General features: G+C 45.7%; 1 protein-coding gene across 4 annotated transcripts in view; it reads right to left on the reverse strand.

Annotated features, from left to right (window-relative positions):
• Positions 1–9,598: 9,598 nt before the first annotated feature.
• Positions 9,599–18,248, reverse strand: part of SBF2 (SET binding factor 2) — a 430,203-nt gene continuing 421,553 nt past the window's right edge. For all 4 annotated transcript variants that reach the window (XM_031941976.1, XM_031941975.1, XM_031941974.1 and 1 more), the window contains 4 exons: positions 17,551–17,744; positions 14,423–14,510; positions 12,428–12,559; positions 9,599–11,244 (listed from right to left, as the gene is read on the reverse strand). In XM_031941976.1, coding sequence (XP_031797836.1) covers positions 11,146–11,244; positions 12,428–12,559; positions 14,423–14,510; positions 17,551–17,744 — 513 coding nt within the window. In that variant the 3' untranslated portion in view covers positions 9,599–11,145. The remainder of the gene's footprint in view (positions 11,245–12,427; positions 12,560–14,422; positions 14,511–17,550; positions 17,745–18,248) is intronic.

Raw genomic sequence — 18,248 nt, forward strand, 5'->3', positions numbered from 1 at the left:
AATGATTGGAGGATGCATGACTATAACAAAAATGAGAGAGTGGGGACTAGAATTCAGGTCTCCTCATGATCCACAGCTCTTTTCAAGCTAATTGTTCAGAAGATGCATATTTCAATCATGACACGTCTTCAGTAGCCCTGGCTATGGTGGCCACAGAGCATTTTTTCTCTATTTAGTTTTTGGTAAACTTTTTATGAACCATGTGTTCTTTTAAAGCTGATGAACAGAATTTGCTATACTACAGTTATCCCTTCCACATTGTGGTTAGGGGTGCAGTGATCTCATGATCTGGGAGATGTGAAATTTTTCATACAAGAGAAGTCTGAATTATTGTGACATCAAAAGATACAACACATTAATTTTATACAATAACACATATTTTATGCATTTCTGAGTTTTTAAAAACTTTTTCTGCTGACCTTTGTGAGTTGTCTGTGCCTTCTGAAAATTCTTGAAAGCTGTGATAGGGAAAGTTGCAAAGTGGAATCACTGTATTTTATCCCCCAAAATGTATTTTTTACATAGTGGCTATAAAATCCTTAGTCTGGCATTCAAGACCCTCTAGAGTCTGGTCCTAACCTTTTTGCTTTTACAAACACGATATTTTGACCTCTGTGTCCCTGCCTGTCTTCCTTATCCCCCATACCTGGCAGGGCCTCCTTCCACTTCCCTGCCTGAAGAGAAGTCACCACTTTCTCCAATTAGTCTATTCTGTTTCTTCCAATTAGAAATGGTCCCTTCCCTTGTCAATCTTTCATCCATCTCTGCTGGTCTACTTCCTAGGTTTCTAGCATATTTAGATTACCCATAAGTTGCCAGTTTTCCCAGGTAGAGGAAGTTTTCACACTGAGAATTCCCTCATACAGTGAAATCAGAGTCTGGACTAAAAGACTTACATTTCAATGATCTATTTTAATTATCAATTCTTGATTTTTTTTTATTTCCTTTTCTTTCTTTTCGTCCCTTCCAATCCTTCTCTCTCTTCATCTTCTCTCCCTCTCTTCCTCCCTCCCTCCCTCCCTCTCTTTCTCCCCCCACCTCTCATTCCATGCAAGACTGGAAGCTCCATGAAGACAGGGCTTGTGTTGCCTCAGTTGTGTATTCCCAGTACTAAGAAAAGGGCTTTACTTATTGAAGCTGACAAGTAAATGCTTATAATTGAATTGAACTGGGGCAGTTCTAGTCAGTGATGTTAGAGCTGAGACTCTCAAGTGAGGGGGCGTCTAACTGACATTTTCCTGGGCCCTGCATCCTGCCTGGGAGGAGAGGAACATGGCTCCAGCGGCTCCCTTTGGGAGAGGGCCAAGTTCGGCTGAATGGCTGTAATCCCGGAATGGTTCCAGAAAAGGTTTCCTCTCCCAGCGGGCTTGCCAGATGCCCCGTTACCACTCTTGGCGGGGACAGAGATGAGTGAAGTGTTAAGACCCTAGTCTAAAACACTTGCCAACTTTCTTCTGCTTGCCAGCGGAGCCCTGTCTACTCCCCAGAAGGCCGGTGGTGTCTGCCCTGCTTGGCTGGCTCAGCCATCGTGGGAGGAGGACGGATGCTGGGCAGGGAGCAGCCATGGGGCTTTCGCACTCCTGGTCAGGCTCTTCTCTAAACCAAAGGGCATGGCCGAGAAGAGACAGAAAAAGGTTTGCAGCTGCATTTCTCAATCAGTGAATGGTGTGTCTAGGCTGCCAGACCGGGAATTATGTCTTTTTATGACAGAAAATTTGGGGTTTTTCTTTATTTTTATATTGACCCCCAGTCTCCCAAAATTTCCTTTTATTGAGGGGAAATTTATGTCCCAGATACTGTCGGCTGGAGCGGAGAGGAAGCCCCTTACACCAAGGGTCATTTGCACCCTCAGCAAGCAGCATCACCTGCGGTACTCAGAAGCCACTTCATGAGTACTTGAAGAATGCTCCAACTGCATTTACGTACTTTCACTATCTTTCACACTTCCAAGACTCGAGGACGAGTGCAGAGTCCTGCAGGGCAAGTCTCACTCTGGCCAGTCTCGTGATCTTGATCAAGTCCCTGTCCTTTTCCTGAGTAATGAGGGTGTTGGGCTGGATCATCTCCAGCTACCTTTCTTCTGACCTCAGCGGTCAGACAAAATCCCTACCTGCCCTTAGTTCCCCAATGTCCAGGAGGCTGTCCTGGGATGGGGCTTCTGAGATAAATCGATGAGAAAGGGGAGCAGGACAGGACATGCTTCAGGAGGCTGAGCAGGACCTGGGAGTTGTGCTGCATGGGTATATATGGATATGGAAGGACAAGGGGCTCCTTCATTCCTTCTGGCTCATATATTTACCTCATTACAGAGAGTTTTGCTCTGTTGTTGTTTTTTTGTTAAATCTTATTGAATTCTTAGTATTTTATTTTCCCCAATTACTTGTAAAAACAATCTTTAACATTCATTTTTAAAATTTTGAGTTCCAAATTCTCTTCCTCCCTCCCCATGCCCCTCATTGAGAAGGCAAGCAATTTGATACAGGTTATACATGTACAGTTAATCAAAACATATTTCCACATTAGTCGTGTTTTGAAAGAAAACATAAACCAAAAAAAAAAAAATAGCTCAAGAAAAATTAAGAAAGTAAAAAAAAATGCTTCCATCTGCATTCAGACACCATCAGAACTTTGTCTGGATAGCATTTTTCATCATAGGTCCTTCAGAGTTGTATTGGGTCATTGCATTGCTGAGAATAGCTAAATCATTCACAGCTAATCATCTTACAATACTGCTGTTACTTTGTACATTCTATATTTCCCTTTGCATCAGCTCATGGAAGTCTTTCCAGGTTTTTCTGAGAGTTTTCTGCTCATCTTTTCTCATACGTACAATAGCATTCCATGATAATCACAAAGCACAATTTGTTCAGTCATTCCCCAATTGATGGGTATCCTCCCAATTTCAAATCCCTGCTACCAGAAAAGAGCTATTTAAATATTTCCATGACATAGATCCTCGCTCTTCTCTCCCTTAAAAAAAAACTCTTTTTGGATACAGAGTTAGTAATGGCATTATATACGAAGTGCACGCATGTTTCTAAATTTGGGCATAGTTCCAAATTGCTCTAAATACTGGTTGAATCAGCTCACCACTCTACCGATACTGCATTAATGTCTCATTTCCCCCACATCCCCTCCAACATTTATTTGTCATTCTATTTTTCTGTTCTATTAGTCAACCTAATAGATAGGAGGTAGTTCCTCAGAATTATTTAAATCTGCATTACTTCAGTCAACAGTGATTTAAAACACCTTTTCATGTGACTGCAGATAGCTCTGATTACTTCATTTGAAAACCTCATGTCTCTTGATCATCCATCATTTGCGGAATGGCTCCTACTTTGACTCAGTTCTCTCCAAAACTGAGATATTTATCAGAGAAACTTGCACCAAAAAATGTTTTCACAGTTATATTTACTAAATGTATTTCCCTCCACTCTATTTATTCCATTCTCTCTCCTTTAACCCCGTTCCTCTTCTGACTACACCCTCTCCAAATCTGTCCTCCCTCCCATCACCTCTCCCCCTTCTCTTCCTACTTTCATGTAAGGTTCTATACCCAATTGAGTGTTATTTCCTCTTTGAGCCAATTCTGGTGAGAGTAAGGTTCACTCACTCCCCCCACCTCCAATATCCCCCATATTCCCCTCCACTCTAAAAACCTTTTCTTTCCTCCTTTATGTGAGATAATTTATACATTCTCCCCCTCCCTTTCCTTTCATCCCAGTGCATTCCTCTTTCTCACTCCTTAACTATTTTTTAGATAGATATTATCCCTTTATATTCAACTCATACCTGTGCCCTCTGTCTACACATACTCCTAACTACCCAAATAATGAGAAAGTTTTTATGAGTTACAAATATCATTTTCCCATGTAGGAATGTAAACACTTTTACTTATTAAGCCCCTTATGTCCTTTCATGGTTATCTTTTCAATGTTTCTTTTGAGTCTTGTATTTGAAAATCAAATTTTCTATTCAGCACCATTCTTTTTATCAAGAATGCTCAAAAGTACTCTATCTCATTCAATGTCCAATTTTCTCCCTGAAGGATTATATTCAGTTTTGATGCGTTCATGACTCTTGGTTATAATTCTAGCTCTTCTGCCCTTCAGAAGCTGCTAAATCTTGCTCTATCCTAACTGTGGCTTCATGAGACTTGAAATGTTTTCTTTTGGCTGTTTTGCTAATTTTTATTAATATCTACTAATATTCTCTCCTTGACCTGTGAGCTCTGGAATTTGTCTATAATATCCTTGGGAATTTTCATTTTGAGATCTCTTTCAGCAGGCAACTGGTAGATTCAATTTCTATCAGTACAATTTCCTTGAAAATTTCTTGAAAGATTATTTCTAGGTTCTTTTTTTATATCATGGTTTGCAGGTAATCCAATAATTTAAAAATTCTCTCTCCTGGAACTACTTTTTAGGTCAGCTATAAATTTCCAATGAGATATTTCACAGTGTCTTCTATTTTTTTTTTTTTTCAGTTTTTTGGTTTTGCTTTACTGTTTGTTGATTTCTTATAGTTAGCTTCCATATGCTAAATTCTACTTTTTAAGGATAGTTTTTTTTCCTTCAGTGAGCTTTTTCCACTTGGCCAATTCTACTTTTTAATGAGTTTTGTTTTCAGTGAATTTTTGTGCCTCTTTTTCCATTCTGCTTTTTAAAGGCATTCTTCTCACTGACTTTTTGTACCTCTTTTTATTATTTGACTTATTCTGTTTTTTAAAGTGTCATTTTTCTCTTCAGTATTTTTTGTGTCTCCTTTATCAAGGTGTTCATGATTTTCTTGCATCACTTTAATTTCTTTTTCCATTTGATTTTCAGAATCCTTTTTGAGCTCTTCTATGTTCTGAGACCAATTCATATCTTTTCTTGGAGACTTCAGATGTTAGAACCTTTGACTTTGTTATCATTTTCTGAGCATGTGTTTTGATCTTCCTTGTCACCATAGTAATTTTCTGTGGTCAGAATATTTTTCTCTTTGTGATTTCCCCAATCTATTTCTTTACTTTTAACTCTTTGTGAAAGTGGAATAACGCTTTCAGGGTGAAAGACGCATTGTCCCAGGCTTCAGAGGTCATGTGCAGCTGTTTTCAGACACTTCTAGGGATCTGCAAATTTTCAGTTCTTCCACGGTAATATCATCTAAAGAGAGGTGTGTTTACTACTCTGGTCTGTGGGTGATCAGAAGCGCTCTTTTGTGCTTGGAAACGTGCGGGTCCCCATCGCACCGTGGTCATAAGCTGCTGGGCTCCTGCTGCCCTCACCCCAGGACTGCCATGTGGGACTGTGACTCGGGTCTGAGGATGAGTCCTGCCCCCATGCCAGTAAAGAGACCCCTGCCATCCTTCCGACCATCTGTGGGCTGAGCTCCAGAAGCCGCCTCTGTTGCAGCCGGTGCCGTTTCTCCACGGCCTGTGGGCCCGGACCGTGCTGGACCAGGTTCCGCTCTCACTCAGGGCTGACACCTTTCCTGCTGACCTTTCAAGCTGTCTTCTGCTGGAAAATGCTTCTCTCTGCCCTTCTGTGGGTTCTGCCATTCCAGGAATTGTTCTGTGTCATTATTTAAGGTGTTTGGAGGATGTCTGGGGAGAGCTTGGTGCGCAGAGGCCTTTTCTCACCATCTTGGCTCCATCTCCCCTCTGACTTTACATTGAAAATGAATGGAAAGTCCAGCCACACTCTGGCCAAAGGCCACCAAGAGGTCGAAATCTGACAGTTCCAAGTGAACTGGACTGAACCAGAACAAAGTACAAACTCCAGCAGCTGAAGCTCTCCAGAACACAACGCTGCCAGCATAACAGTCTAACGTTCCCCCCTGGAAGGGCAGCCTTAGAGAGACAAGCGAGAGGGTGGGAGGCCATTTGAGAGCTGGAGAATGAGCTTGACTCCCATGGCTGAACTCCTGGCCAGTTGTCTCAGCAAAACAAAGGGATGTCAGCCACAGGTTTCCCGGAACCCCACACAGGCTGTGGCACACCTGCGAGGGGCCATGCTTTTGCTTAACAAGTTTCAAGAAGGGGGAACCTATTACTTCCAGAGTAGCTCTAATTACTGAACCTAAAATCTGTCTTTATGTCACTCCTCTGGCCTCCCGACTAATAACCTCTTGCTTTTAGATTGTCTTCTAGGGCCAAGAAGAACAAGCCTCATTCCTCTTCCATGGGATGGACCTTTTAATAACTCTAAAAGTTATCATGTCTTTCCTAAGTCTTCACTTATTTCTCCAAGCTAAACATTCCCACTTCCTTCCCCCCCAGACCTTGAGACTCCATTTTTTGACTGCCTTTCTCTAGATACTCTTTGGTCTCCCTCCACATCTTTCTTCAAATGAGCCCCTCCCCAACCTCTTCCTTCCCTGTAGATTTATATTCTGACCAGGCCAGAGCCCAGTGGAATTATGACCTCTCTCTTTTTGGACACCATCCCTCTTAATGCAGCCTAAGGTTACTTTAGCTTCCTAGGGCACAATACCACAATGTTGACTCATACTGAGCTTCCCAGATCTTTTTCAAATTAGTATGCAATCATGCCTCCCACATTTCTACCAGGAAGAACATTTTCTGAACTTGGTATAAGATTCTACATTCAGCCCTTCTAGATCAGACCCCATTAGATTAAGTTGATCCAGCTGATGAGGTTTTGGATCTGACACTGCTGCCAATAAATCCTTCTCAGATTTATGCCATTTGCTAATTTCATTGGTGTTCCTATCATTAATAACAATATTAATGGTAACAATTAATAACTAGTGTTATGGAGCATTTTAAGGTTTACCAGGTATGGTACAGGTTAACTCATTTTATCCTCACAGCACTCTTGGGAAACGGGTGCTATTATTATCCCCATTATACAGATGGGGGAACTTAGGTGACTTGTCCAAGATCTCACAGCCAATAGGTGGCTGAGGCAAGATTTGAATTCGGGTCTTCCTGATATCAAATTCAGTATTCTTATCTATTTTACCACCTAGCTGCCTAGTAGAACAGGGTCAGTCACATATCCTTGTTCACTTCACTGGAGGAGGAATCCTTCCAAGTTGATGGAAAAAAAAATGAGAAGGAGCTATGATCTAATCAGTGTAGGCAACTCAATGTAGAGGGAACTCCACATTTGAACTTTTATCCCAAATTGAAGCCCATCTACAAGTTGGTAGACAAGTCCTATGGAATTCCCTGAAGCAGAGGTTTACACACCTAGGGCCAGATGGGGAATCTGAATTCAGGTGTTCTCCACTCCAAACCCAGCACTCTATCTGCTATGTACACTGACATTTTCCAAGGTGACACTAAAATATTCTGGAGTCCAGCAATTCAATCAGTTCTGCATCTCCCTAATTACTCAGCTTACACCTAATTTGTCTTGAAGAAAAGGTCAACTCCTCAGTTTAGAATTTGCAGGCTCCCTTCTCTTACTTTTCTTGAAAGTAGTTGATTTTCTGCTATTGCTTCCTATTCTCCAGTATCTTTTAAACCTCAAAATATTGTTACCTGGGAAAAATGACTTAGACTAATTCATTTATCTCGTTTCCATATTTTATACAAGTTTTTGAAACATCTAACTTGGTTAGGCAGTTCCCTTTGTTTTTATATTGTTCCTTTTAGACCCTCCCAGATTTCTAACTCCTTTATATTTTGTTATTTTCTATTAAAAAATAAGTTCCTGGAAGGCAGGGGTCAGCTTGATTGTTTGTACTTGTATTCACAGGGCTTGCAGGTAGTTAATAAATGCTGTGCTTGTGCATGCAGCGTGTGTGTGTGTCTGTGTGTGCGTGCGCGAGTACATGCGCTCTTTCTCTGCCTTTTGATAACTCTCTTTTCTTCTTCATGGAATGCCTTTTGTGTTTTCAGAATCACTTTTTTTTTTTTTTTTTTTTTTTGCGAGGTAATTGGGGGCAAGTGACTTGCCTAGAGTTACACAGTGTCTCAGATCAGATTTGAACTCGGGCCCTTTTGACTCTAGGGCTGGCACTGTATCCACTGTACCACCCAGCTGCCCTTTTCTTGAGAGTCCTTGTGGAATTTAGTCCATGCGTCGCTCCCTATTTTTTCTTGGAACTCTGTAATTTCATCTCCCGAGGCCTTGGGAGCTAAGTCAGTTCCCGGCGCTCCTCAACTCCTATCATGTTTGCCCCAGGGACTAGTCCCTTTCTGTTGTAGAGGCCATCATCCCATCTTATGAAGACTGACAGAAAGCCTGGAGATGTTTAACCGTGAGAAGAATTACGGCGGAGGCGTGATTGCTGTTTTCACGTATTTGAAGGGCTTCACGTAAGGATGCTCTCCCAGAGCAGAACAGGTGGTCTCCAGAGGGGGCGGGATCTGCTTGGGTAGCGGTCTATATAAAGGCTTGTTGGCTGTGCTGGAGAAGGGGTCCTGGGCGAGGAAGAGGGTGGGCTACATGGCCCTGGAGCCCTAGAAGCTCAGAGATCCCAGACACTGTTGGAGATGAGGCTGGAAGCAAGTCCCAGAGGGCCTTGGATCCAAGCTCAGGAACTTGGACTTCAGCCTTTGCTTGACAAGGTGCTGAAAGTTTTTTTGAGAAGAGAGCTTAGGCTATTAGAACCAGGAAGATTATTCTGTCAGTGTGTACCGGTGGACTGGGGAGGGAAGATAACAGAGCCCTGAGGGGCCGTCCCTTTTACACATCCCGCATGCTCCCTTTTCAGGGCTTGTGCTAACACCTGGAAGGCCCTTCCTTCATCTCTGCTTCTCGAAATTCTGTCCACTGTTGAAGAACCAGCTCAAGAGAGGAGGTGAAGGGCAGCCCAGCACAGAGAGCAGCCGGCTTTAAGTCCCCACAGGTGTTTTGAAGCTTAGCTTTGCTATTTGTTGACTGTGAGGCCTTGGACATAACTTTTGCTCGCTTGCCTTGAAGACCAGAGGGTTCTTTAGGTGATCTCCAAGGTTCTCTCTAGCTCCAAAGCCTAGGAACCTCCCTGAAGCCTTTGCTTTTCTCTCCTCTCCTCCGAACTGGGCACGATGTAAATGGTCTCTCCTCCTTCCAAACTCTTGTGGCATTTTGTGTTTTTCTTCTGCCCAGATTACGTTATGTTCTATGATGCATGAGATGTATTTATGCCCGTGTCTGTCGTGAGCTCTACCTGCTTCCCCCTTGCCTCGCATCACATCTCGCACATCGTAATGCACATTTAATGATGGTTAATGGAATTAGTGATCTAGGTAAGAAATTACAACAAACTGGACTAGGGTATAGGGAGCTTCAGGAACAGAAGAGGGGGAGGGGACTGGTGAGAAGAAGTCACAGATGGCCATGAGGTCCTGAATCAGGATAACTGGAAGGATGTGATGACAGCAACAGAAATAGAGAAGTTGGGGAAAAGCAGCAAGATCGGCCGTGCGGAGGGGCTGGCAGGGCTGCCAGCTGGATGTGTCCGGGGAGCCAGGGCACCTCATGGGTTGCTGGGAAAACAGTCTCATCAGGCAGGAGGCTCTCCCTGGTTTGGTTTTGTTTGAAAGGCAAATTTAGCCGCACGTGTGACTCCTAACCCTGCTAACCCCTTTACTCTAGGCACGTAAAACACGGAGGGTGCCTTGGGCCGGGCTTGGGTTCCCCAGGAAGGAGGGATGTGCTTTTTTAAGAAGTATGTTTATTACAAGATGGTTATAAAGTCATCTCATACCTACATAAAATTGTTAAAATAACCTCATTACCAAAGGGTGCTGTGTACAGTTTCAACCTATGAAATGATGGGTCCGTATCTTACAAAGTACATAAAAAAGTACTTCATATACAAAGAAAATACAAATTATGTGCAAAGGCCATTTTCACAGGTGGAAGTGTATAAATTGAAAATGATAAAAAAGTCCTTCATTCCTATTGTCTTTCCCCCACCCCAAATCCTTATATATTAAGACAAATCTTTCTTTTTTTCCTAGTATGTATACAGTTTGAGATTGGACATTTTACTCTTACTCTTCAGCCCCCAAAGAGAGTGGTTTTTCTTAGAAAAAGGACCCACTGAATAACCAAAATCCTATGAGCGAATCAGTCTGGTTAGTTTTATATTAAATTACAAGCAGGATGTCTGAAAAGTCAGACCATTCTAAATCATATATACATATTCTTTGAAATATTAGTCTGATATTTCACATATTAACATTTCCAAACAAGACACGATGCTCTAGCTCCCTGCTGATAAAGAGAAATGGTGTCTCCTCTGTAGCTTTTAGTTTAATACACACAATGTTTTCAAATGTAAAAATCTAAAACTGTTCTTACGACACATGTGCCTTTGCCTCTCCTCCCATGCCATTCCCTGGGGCAGATGGGGTCTGGAGGCACATGGTGGAACATGGCGGCCACTCTTGCCTGCCCACATGGCCGCGCTGGGAGGGTCTCAGCACCCGTCCTGTTTTACTGTTTAGTGCATTTATCATTGTGTTATTTTGTGAATACAAGTTGAGGTTGAGCAGAAGAGCACGCAATGAGCATTCTTTCTTTCAGCCTTGGGAAGGCAATCTTTTTAGTGTCTAAACATTTCAAGACTAACTTTCTCCCATTTCCCTAGCGGGCGGATCCCTTGGCAGGGGACCTGGTTTGTCTCTTCCTTCAGTCCCACCGAGGCTGGACTGGAAACGGCCCACAGCTGGCAGAGCCGGCAGCGGGCCACGGCAGGGAGCCCGCGGAACGTCTGCATCAGCTCTGCTGGCAAGTCCTGCTTCAGGAGTGAACAGATGACACTAGAGGCTGTTTTTGTGTGAAACCGGTGGTTCGGCCAAGTAATCACCACCCAGGCAAGCAGTTTTTAAATGGGGACACCAGGCTGTTGGCTGCCCTGGGCCGGCCTCAGGCTGTTGTCACGGTGTCGGCCTTCTCCGAGATGCGGCCCTGTCAGTGCAGCTTAGTGCAAACCCAAGCAGGCCCCGCTGCCTTCATGCTGAGGCTCCACGCAACAAACACAACTGGGGAAGCAGCTGCCCCTGCAAACCAAACAGTTCCTGGGGAAGTGAGTTAGACTAGAGAGCTACCCAGTCAGGGAGGCCGGCTCGAGGCCGCTTCTGTTTCTAGGGAAGAGAGAGCTGCTTCCTTGGCCCCAGGGTCCCCGTCTCTCCCGTAACCTTTGCTCCTGGTGCAGCCTGAGGCCTCCCTCTCTCCCGTGAGCCGGAGGGGGCTCTGGTCAGGCGTCGGAGATACAGCTCTGGATGCGATCCATCCACTGCTGGGCACTTTGTGAGTCCTGGGCACAGAAGTTGTACACACGCTTGCTGGTCTTCAGCTATACAACGAAACAAACCAGAGATGGGCAGGAGTCAGATCGGGGCCTCAAAGCCTACTCTGCTCCCTCTCCCTCAGCCGTCCGGGCCAGAGGCAGCGCGGCTAATGCTCCCTCCCTACGGCTCTCTCTCTCGCCCCCTCAGCGCCTCCAACACGGCTGCTCTGCTCTCGGCAGTGGTCCGAGGGTCGGGACACAAGGCTGGCTGCTTCCCGAAAATGGCCGCCTGGTCAGTGCAGGAGAAGGGGCCGAAGGGAAAGGCCCGAGGAGCCCAACAACACTGCCCAGTCTTGTGTGCCTGCTCTGGGCTATCCCAAAGGGCCCCCTGGTACTTGGGGAAGGACAGGTCGGGGGAGCCTGCCACGGTCTCCTAGTGGTGTTATTGCATAGAGGCAACTGAGCCTAGACATCAGACAGAGAAAATAAAGACCAACTGTCCTCTGTGGGATAAGCTGACAGGACGGCAAGTGATTTCAGAGAAATCTGTAGATTTCATTTTTGTCCAAGGAGGGTGGGACTGTCATGGTTAAAGAACTCACATTTGAACCAATGGAGTAAAAGAAAAGTGGGAAATAAATCTAAATGAAACAGTCCGGGGAAGAAGCTGTCTATGTGGAACAGGAAAATGTATCTTCCCAAAAGAAAAATGGCTCAGGGAACTTTAGCTGAATGTCAGCTACTTCCCGGCCACATAGATCTCGTTTAAAGCATACCTGTTCTTGCATATTAATAACATACTACCTGCTGCGACCATCAGAAGGCCAAGGGGCAGAGGGCAGGGGCCGCTGGGGCACACTCCTGGCTCAGGTCAGGGCAGCTCCACTTTTCACAACAGTCCAGGAGCTCAGAAATGTTCCATTGGTTTTGTTATAGAATTACCCTTTCACCCCAATGGCATTAAACCCACTTTGTTCTATGACACCTGGTAGCAGTCAGGATTGAGGAGGGGACCTGGCCCTCCCAGGCTCTGGGTCCCAACGAGCTTAACTAGCTGCCTTACTTACTAAACGTTTTCTGGGCCGTACCTCGGGTGCAGAAGGTCTCCTGTGGCCCCAGGCCGAACGCGGGCACCGAGGCCCAAAGGAGGGGGCCCACAACGTGCGCTCCCTGGGGCCTGGGAGCCGGAAGATGCTGCGCCTGTTAGAAAACAGCTTCTGAGGAGCGGGGAGAAGCGCGGCCTACTTACATCAAAAAAGGCTTTGTCGCTGGCGTGCTTTGGGGCGCCCAGAGTGGGAGCTGCTGGGATGATGGTTTCAACTTCAGCCAAGTCAATGTGCCCTTTACAGCTCGTGTCCTCTCCAGAATCATAGTATCTCAGCTAGAACACACAGGAAACAGGGGAGGGGATCAGACACACGGGGAGGAAGCTGGAGGGTTAGAGTCAAGAAGCCATGATCCTGAGGCACTGTGGGACAGCGGAAGGAGCAGCAGCTCTGGATGCCAGAGGAGCTCGGTTCCAGCCCTTCTCCTACTTGCTGCAGCCCGACCCTGGGCCCTTGCGCTCTCTAGTCTGGAAAGTGAGAGGCCCGGACTAGACGTCTCCTGAAGCCTCTCCCCCCGTTTATGTGGGAGAACACCAGCCAAGAGCCACCGAGGCACCTCTGGGCCGATCTCCCACATCCCAGAGACTCCAACCCTCCAAGGGGCCCAGGACCACGTATCTGGAATCCAAGGACATCAAGGGTCTAAATCAGCATTGGGAGGCAAAACTTTCTGTTTTGTTTAAAGCTCTGCCAGGGGTCGGGCCTGACTCGGCAGCCTGAACACAGGCTGGATGAGCACTGGGGGGTCCCAGGGGTTCTTGTCTGGATGGCCTCTGAGGACCCTCCGTGCTGGGACGGGCAGTGGATGACTCTGCACATGCTACTGGGCCCTCTGCCTGGGATTCTCTCTCCGCGTTGGGCCCAGCATTTCCTCAGTCTCCTGTGGCCCCTTTTCTGGCTTAGGACCAGGGGACTAATGAAAAGACTCTGTTCTTGGGTTGTCAAGAACTTAAAACGATCAGCAAAAAATGGGTCAGTCTCATTTCATGTAATGGTTCCTTATGGCTACGGCACAGCAGAGGCTCCTCTTGGGGCTTTCTTCTGCTCGGCAGAGCCTGGGGGGGGGGGGGGGGGGGCTGTGACACGGGGACCCCCAGAGGCTGCTGTCTGCACATCTGCACCCCCGTTCTCCACATTGCTCTGCCAGGGGCACGGCCTTTCCCAAGCTCTTGGAGCAAAGGCAGCGGCGGCCTCAACATGGCCCTGGCAGAGGGCCCAGCGCCCCAGGGAGCCGGAGACACTTCCCCGTGTGGGACACTGGCACACACACACATGGGGGGCAGGGGGGGGCTGGGTCCTCACCGGACTGTAAAGCAGTGCTTCTTTACAGGGAGCCCGGGGGGAGGCACTCGCGTGGTGCTCAGGGCTGCCGGGTAGGCAGGAGCAGCTGCCCTAGCCCCCCGCCGGGGCAGAGGGCGGCCCTCGCGCCATAAGCTGAGGTGCTGATCCGAGCTTCTCTAAGACAAAGGACCCGGGGCTGCTGACACGTCACTTGCATTCAGCCTGGGGACAACTTCCCCCCTCTAGAACCTTCCATGTTGCCCCACTGCCCACCCTGTCACCCAGGGCAGCTGCCAGGGCACTAGTGCCAAATGGATGTTGGCGCAGCGAGCAGTGACAGTCAGGCAAGCCACAGCTCCCTAGGGCCGGCTGCCTCCCTGCGGACCCTTCGCTGCTGGACTCCTGTGCCAGGGGATGCCCCCCCTCCACTGAAGCCCCCCCCCTCCTTTCAGACTCTGTCCCTCCAGGATCCTCGTCGTCATGGGGCCCCCACAGTCTCAGGACAGAGCAGGGCTGGGGGCGGGCTTGGAGCCCACGAGGGGACCCCTCTCCCCCCTTCCCTCTGGCAGCCTAGGCCTAGGAGGTGAATCACAGCTGCCCCGGGGGGGGGGGGGTGGGGGCTGTGCTGCCAACCCTCCCAAGCCTGCAGAAGGGCTGCTCTTTGAGAGAGCTGGGAGCTCCTCCCTGGCCTTCCCTCCACGGACGGGGCCAGACCTGGCACCCTTATGGAATCAGTCAGGACTGACACGAGCCGAGGTTCTGGGACCGCCGGAACAAAGGGACATAATGGGCCTGGCAGCAGGGCCACACGTCGTCCCGTCACTCCGGAAATGATCGGGGCTCTCCCCAAGGGTTACCTGATGCTTGGTCACGTCCAGCACAAACCAGCGGGGCTTCCAGCCTTTCAGCAGAGCTCCCCGCTTGTAGAGCGTCCCTTCGAAGGACCTGCAGGACAGAAGTTGGGGAGATGAGCCGAGAGGCCGCCACTGCGTTCCCAGAGACCAGAGGCGCAGGGACTGCTCTGCTCTGGCTTCTGCTTTGTTTGGCTACTTTTGACTCCGAGTACACCCAGTTTCATGATTTGAGAGAAGAGGAAACTGAGGTGCAAAGAGGAAGAGGGACCTCTCTATGTCACACAGCCAGTGAGCGATGGCACTGGGATATTTTGATTTCAAATTTTAAAATGGATTTGATAAACACTTCAATCTTAAACCAACATTAACTTTATACTAGGGTTGAATATAAAGGCAGGAACAGAGAAAGCTGATGGCAAAAAATAGGTCAGGAAAACCCCCCCACAAAAAAGGGCCAAAGTTTTGTAGACTCCACAGACACCTCACAACCATGTATCATGAATACTTTCTCTTATATAAAAGTCTGATGTGTAAAACACTGCATAACATCACAAAAATGAAATGTGTTACATTCCGACAGAAACTGACTGGTTACCAGTGTGGGAAGGATTTCCAAATCATCTGTCTGTGAATAAGCCAGATAGCCAAGGACATATTAAAGAGAGATCCCAAGACCAAATGGGATAAAATGAAAATTTTTTTTTTTTTTTTACTAAGGGAAATAGATTAACCCTGTAAAACAATCATCAAGAAGAGGCCCCAAACCCCAGGTCAGGCTCAGGCAGAGCATCTGATCTCTTCGCAAGGTATAGATTTCAACACAGGCTTGGAACAGAAGCTCATCTGCCCCATTTCAGATCTGAAGTAGGAGCATAGCAGAAGACTATCAGCAAAAATCATTTCATAAAAGAGAAGTAACTTTAGGAAAAAGTATATTTGCAGAACAGCTGTCCTCAGACCCAATGAATACAGATCACCCTAAAGGCATTTAAAGATGAAACGGGAAGAAGGACAATGAAAGACAAAATTGGAAAGGATCTATTTATAATTTCCTCTATCAGGGACAGTGGAAGCACCGCATTTAGAGTCTGACAACTACTTCTAATATCACAGTCCTTGCTTTATTAAACAGAAATAGCACTAACAAAGACAAGTTGAATTAGACCTGGTATAACATAAAGAAGAGGACTATGATAAAAAAAAATCATAGCTTTGAAGGCACTGAGAGATTGAATTAAATTAAAAATTAAATTAATTAAAAGAGGAAACATACTAAATGATTAGAAAAAATCAGCTATAGAAAAAAAGGATAGAAAGAGAATAGGACAATTACCAACCCATACGCCTGCTTTTTTCATCTTTGTGAAACTGTCTAAATTAGAATTATCTACATCAAGAAGAATCACATCTGTAATAAAAACCACACCAAAGAAACACGCAATCTTCTGCATGAAAAACTCCATAATGAACCATACTGATGGGTCTGTCTTTCTTTCCGTCAGGAAGCAGCTCTCATCAGATAATTCTATTCTCAGATAATTCCCAGACTCTCTAGGAAAGAACTCTTCAGCAGCCCCCAGCGTCCACCCCCAGCCTCTGGGTATCTTCCAACAACCTTCTGAGACATTGATTACCTATCTCTAGCCACATTCTACTGGGCTCCTAATCCTTCCCTTGGAGTTCCAGCCTTTACTTCTCTAGTCTCCCAGAGAAACCCCTCAGGGGAAATTTCTTCTATAAAAGATTTGCTTATGATGAAGATCTTTGCTAAATTCTCTTCAGGACTAAGGCCTCTTTGAGGTGGACTTTCTCTCTCGCTCATAGTGCCTTCTTTCTAATGGCACTTTTCTCCTTTCTCTAGCTAACTCTGGTCAGTTAAGCTGCCAGTCAATAGCTTTCTCCTACCTCATGGAGTACTTCCTTTTTCATAGTTAATTGCGAATTCTCTAGGGGAACTTGCTTTTTTCCTTTCTAACTATAAGCTCTCCCAGATCTATTTCATATTTACCACTCCTGGTGCCTATTTTATCTTTTATTTTTATCTGTAGACTCTTCTAAAAAAACCTTCCTTTTAGAAAAGAGAGTGGTCATTGTGAATTGTCACATGTTTATTTCAAACTAGGTATTGTTACTTCAACCTCATTAATCCCTTTATCCAATTGACTGAAAGGGTCACAAAATAAAGTTCTACAGTGAATTTTCCTTTTTCTTTCTTTGTCTTCTTTTTTTACAGGATTTACTTTGGTAGAGGAAAAATGCAATTGTAAAAGCTCTCCTTTGATATAAACATTATGATAATATGAAATTCCTTGATGGGTCTGACAGGAGAAGGAACTCTGACAACTCACTAATGCATAGTGAAATACAAAACTGGGGCCTCTGTGTTCATCCAAGGAATTTCTCAGTGTCATAGAGAATGTCCAGGGGAGACTACAAATGGAAGAAAGATTGATTCCCTATCCTTGGAGACACTCTGTAGAGGCTCTTCTTTGTAAATGACATTGTGCTGACAGCATCAAGTCCTAGAACATTGAAGTGCCTCATAAATAAGATTCACAGCTACTCAAAAGCACAGGACTAAACACCAATTATAGAGGACCTTTTGTTCACCAGGAGACAACCCATATGAGATGCGGTAGCCTCAAGGATATCATTAAAGAGATTTTGACCAGTCCTGGTAAGACAAGTAAAGGACCACAGAGGGATAGCCTCAGTGCTGCACTGGTACTCAGAGGATGCTGAGACAAGAGGAAGGTCAGCTCAGATGCTGAGCGGGTACCTGGGGAGGAGTTACAGAGAACATGGAAAAGAGGAGGAGAGAAGGAGAAGGTAGGATGGGCAGGTAGTGACCTATTCCATTGGAGGGAGGACCCATACTCATGACAGCACAGATCCACTGAGAAACATTAAACCTTTACCTCTATGAAAGTTAATCAGACATTCAGTAAAAGAAAAATGCATCCTACAACTTGTCCTGGCAAATAGCAGGCAGCCCCTCAAAGAAATGTATGTAATCATCGATACAAATGACGAAATGGGACCCAGAGACGACCATCCTCCTTGCCTATGTTGGTGACCACTGAAACACACACTCTAAGTGGCAGGAAAACTGGGAAGGGCCTCCATGTCACCTGTTCTCATCATTCTTGGAAGTGAACTGGCTGTAGAGTGTGGCTGCCCTTCGGTCCACCCCGTTGGATGGGGAGATGCTGGCGTTCTGTTCTTCCCCCAGGCCACTGTCAGGCAAATGAAGCAGCGATCTCTTCTGATAGGAGTGTAAGTTGGTGGTGACAATTCCTGAGGAGCTAGAAGGGTGTCTCCGGGGCTGACAACACAAAACACATTTCTTAGGCCACCTTGAATAGAAAACTGGGAAAATCATTTCTAAAACTCAACAGTTTACCAGAAAACCTAAGTCTACAGATATACATCCTGTTCCTAAGGTAGCATTACTCAGTTGCATTAGAAGTTTTTGCAATCCAAATGGAGAGAATTCAACTCATTTAACAAGTAAATCTTAAATACCTAGTCTATGCAAGGCAATGAGATTGTACCCAATGACTTTCTTTGATAAAATCCAACAGTCTCCTGTTTTGTCTTTTTTATACCTCTCTCCAGATTGAAGATTTAGTTGCAGACAAGACAAGACCTCAGGACCTATCTATTTGGTTGAGGCAAGATTCTTAATTCTGATCTTCTGACTGTAGAATCATCATTCACAGAAACATTTGACATTATTTTACACTCCTTTGCCTAAAACCTTTTTTTTTTTTTTTTTTGGCTTAATGCTTATTTAATGAATGATTACTAGATGATAACAACAAAGATG

This window comes from Sarcophilus harrisii, chromosome 6 (genome assembly GCF_902635505.1).
Source record: "Sarcophilus harrisii chromosome 6, mSarHar1.11, whole genome shotgun sequence".
Lineage (NCBI taxonomy): Eukaryota > Metazoa > Chordata > Mammalia > Dasyuromorphia > Dasyuridae > Sarcophilus > Sarcophilus harrisii.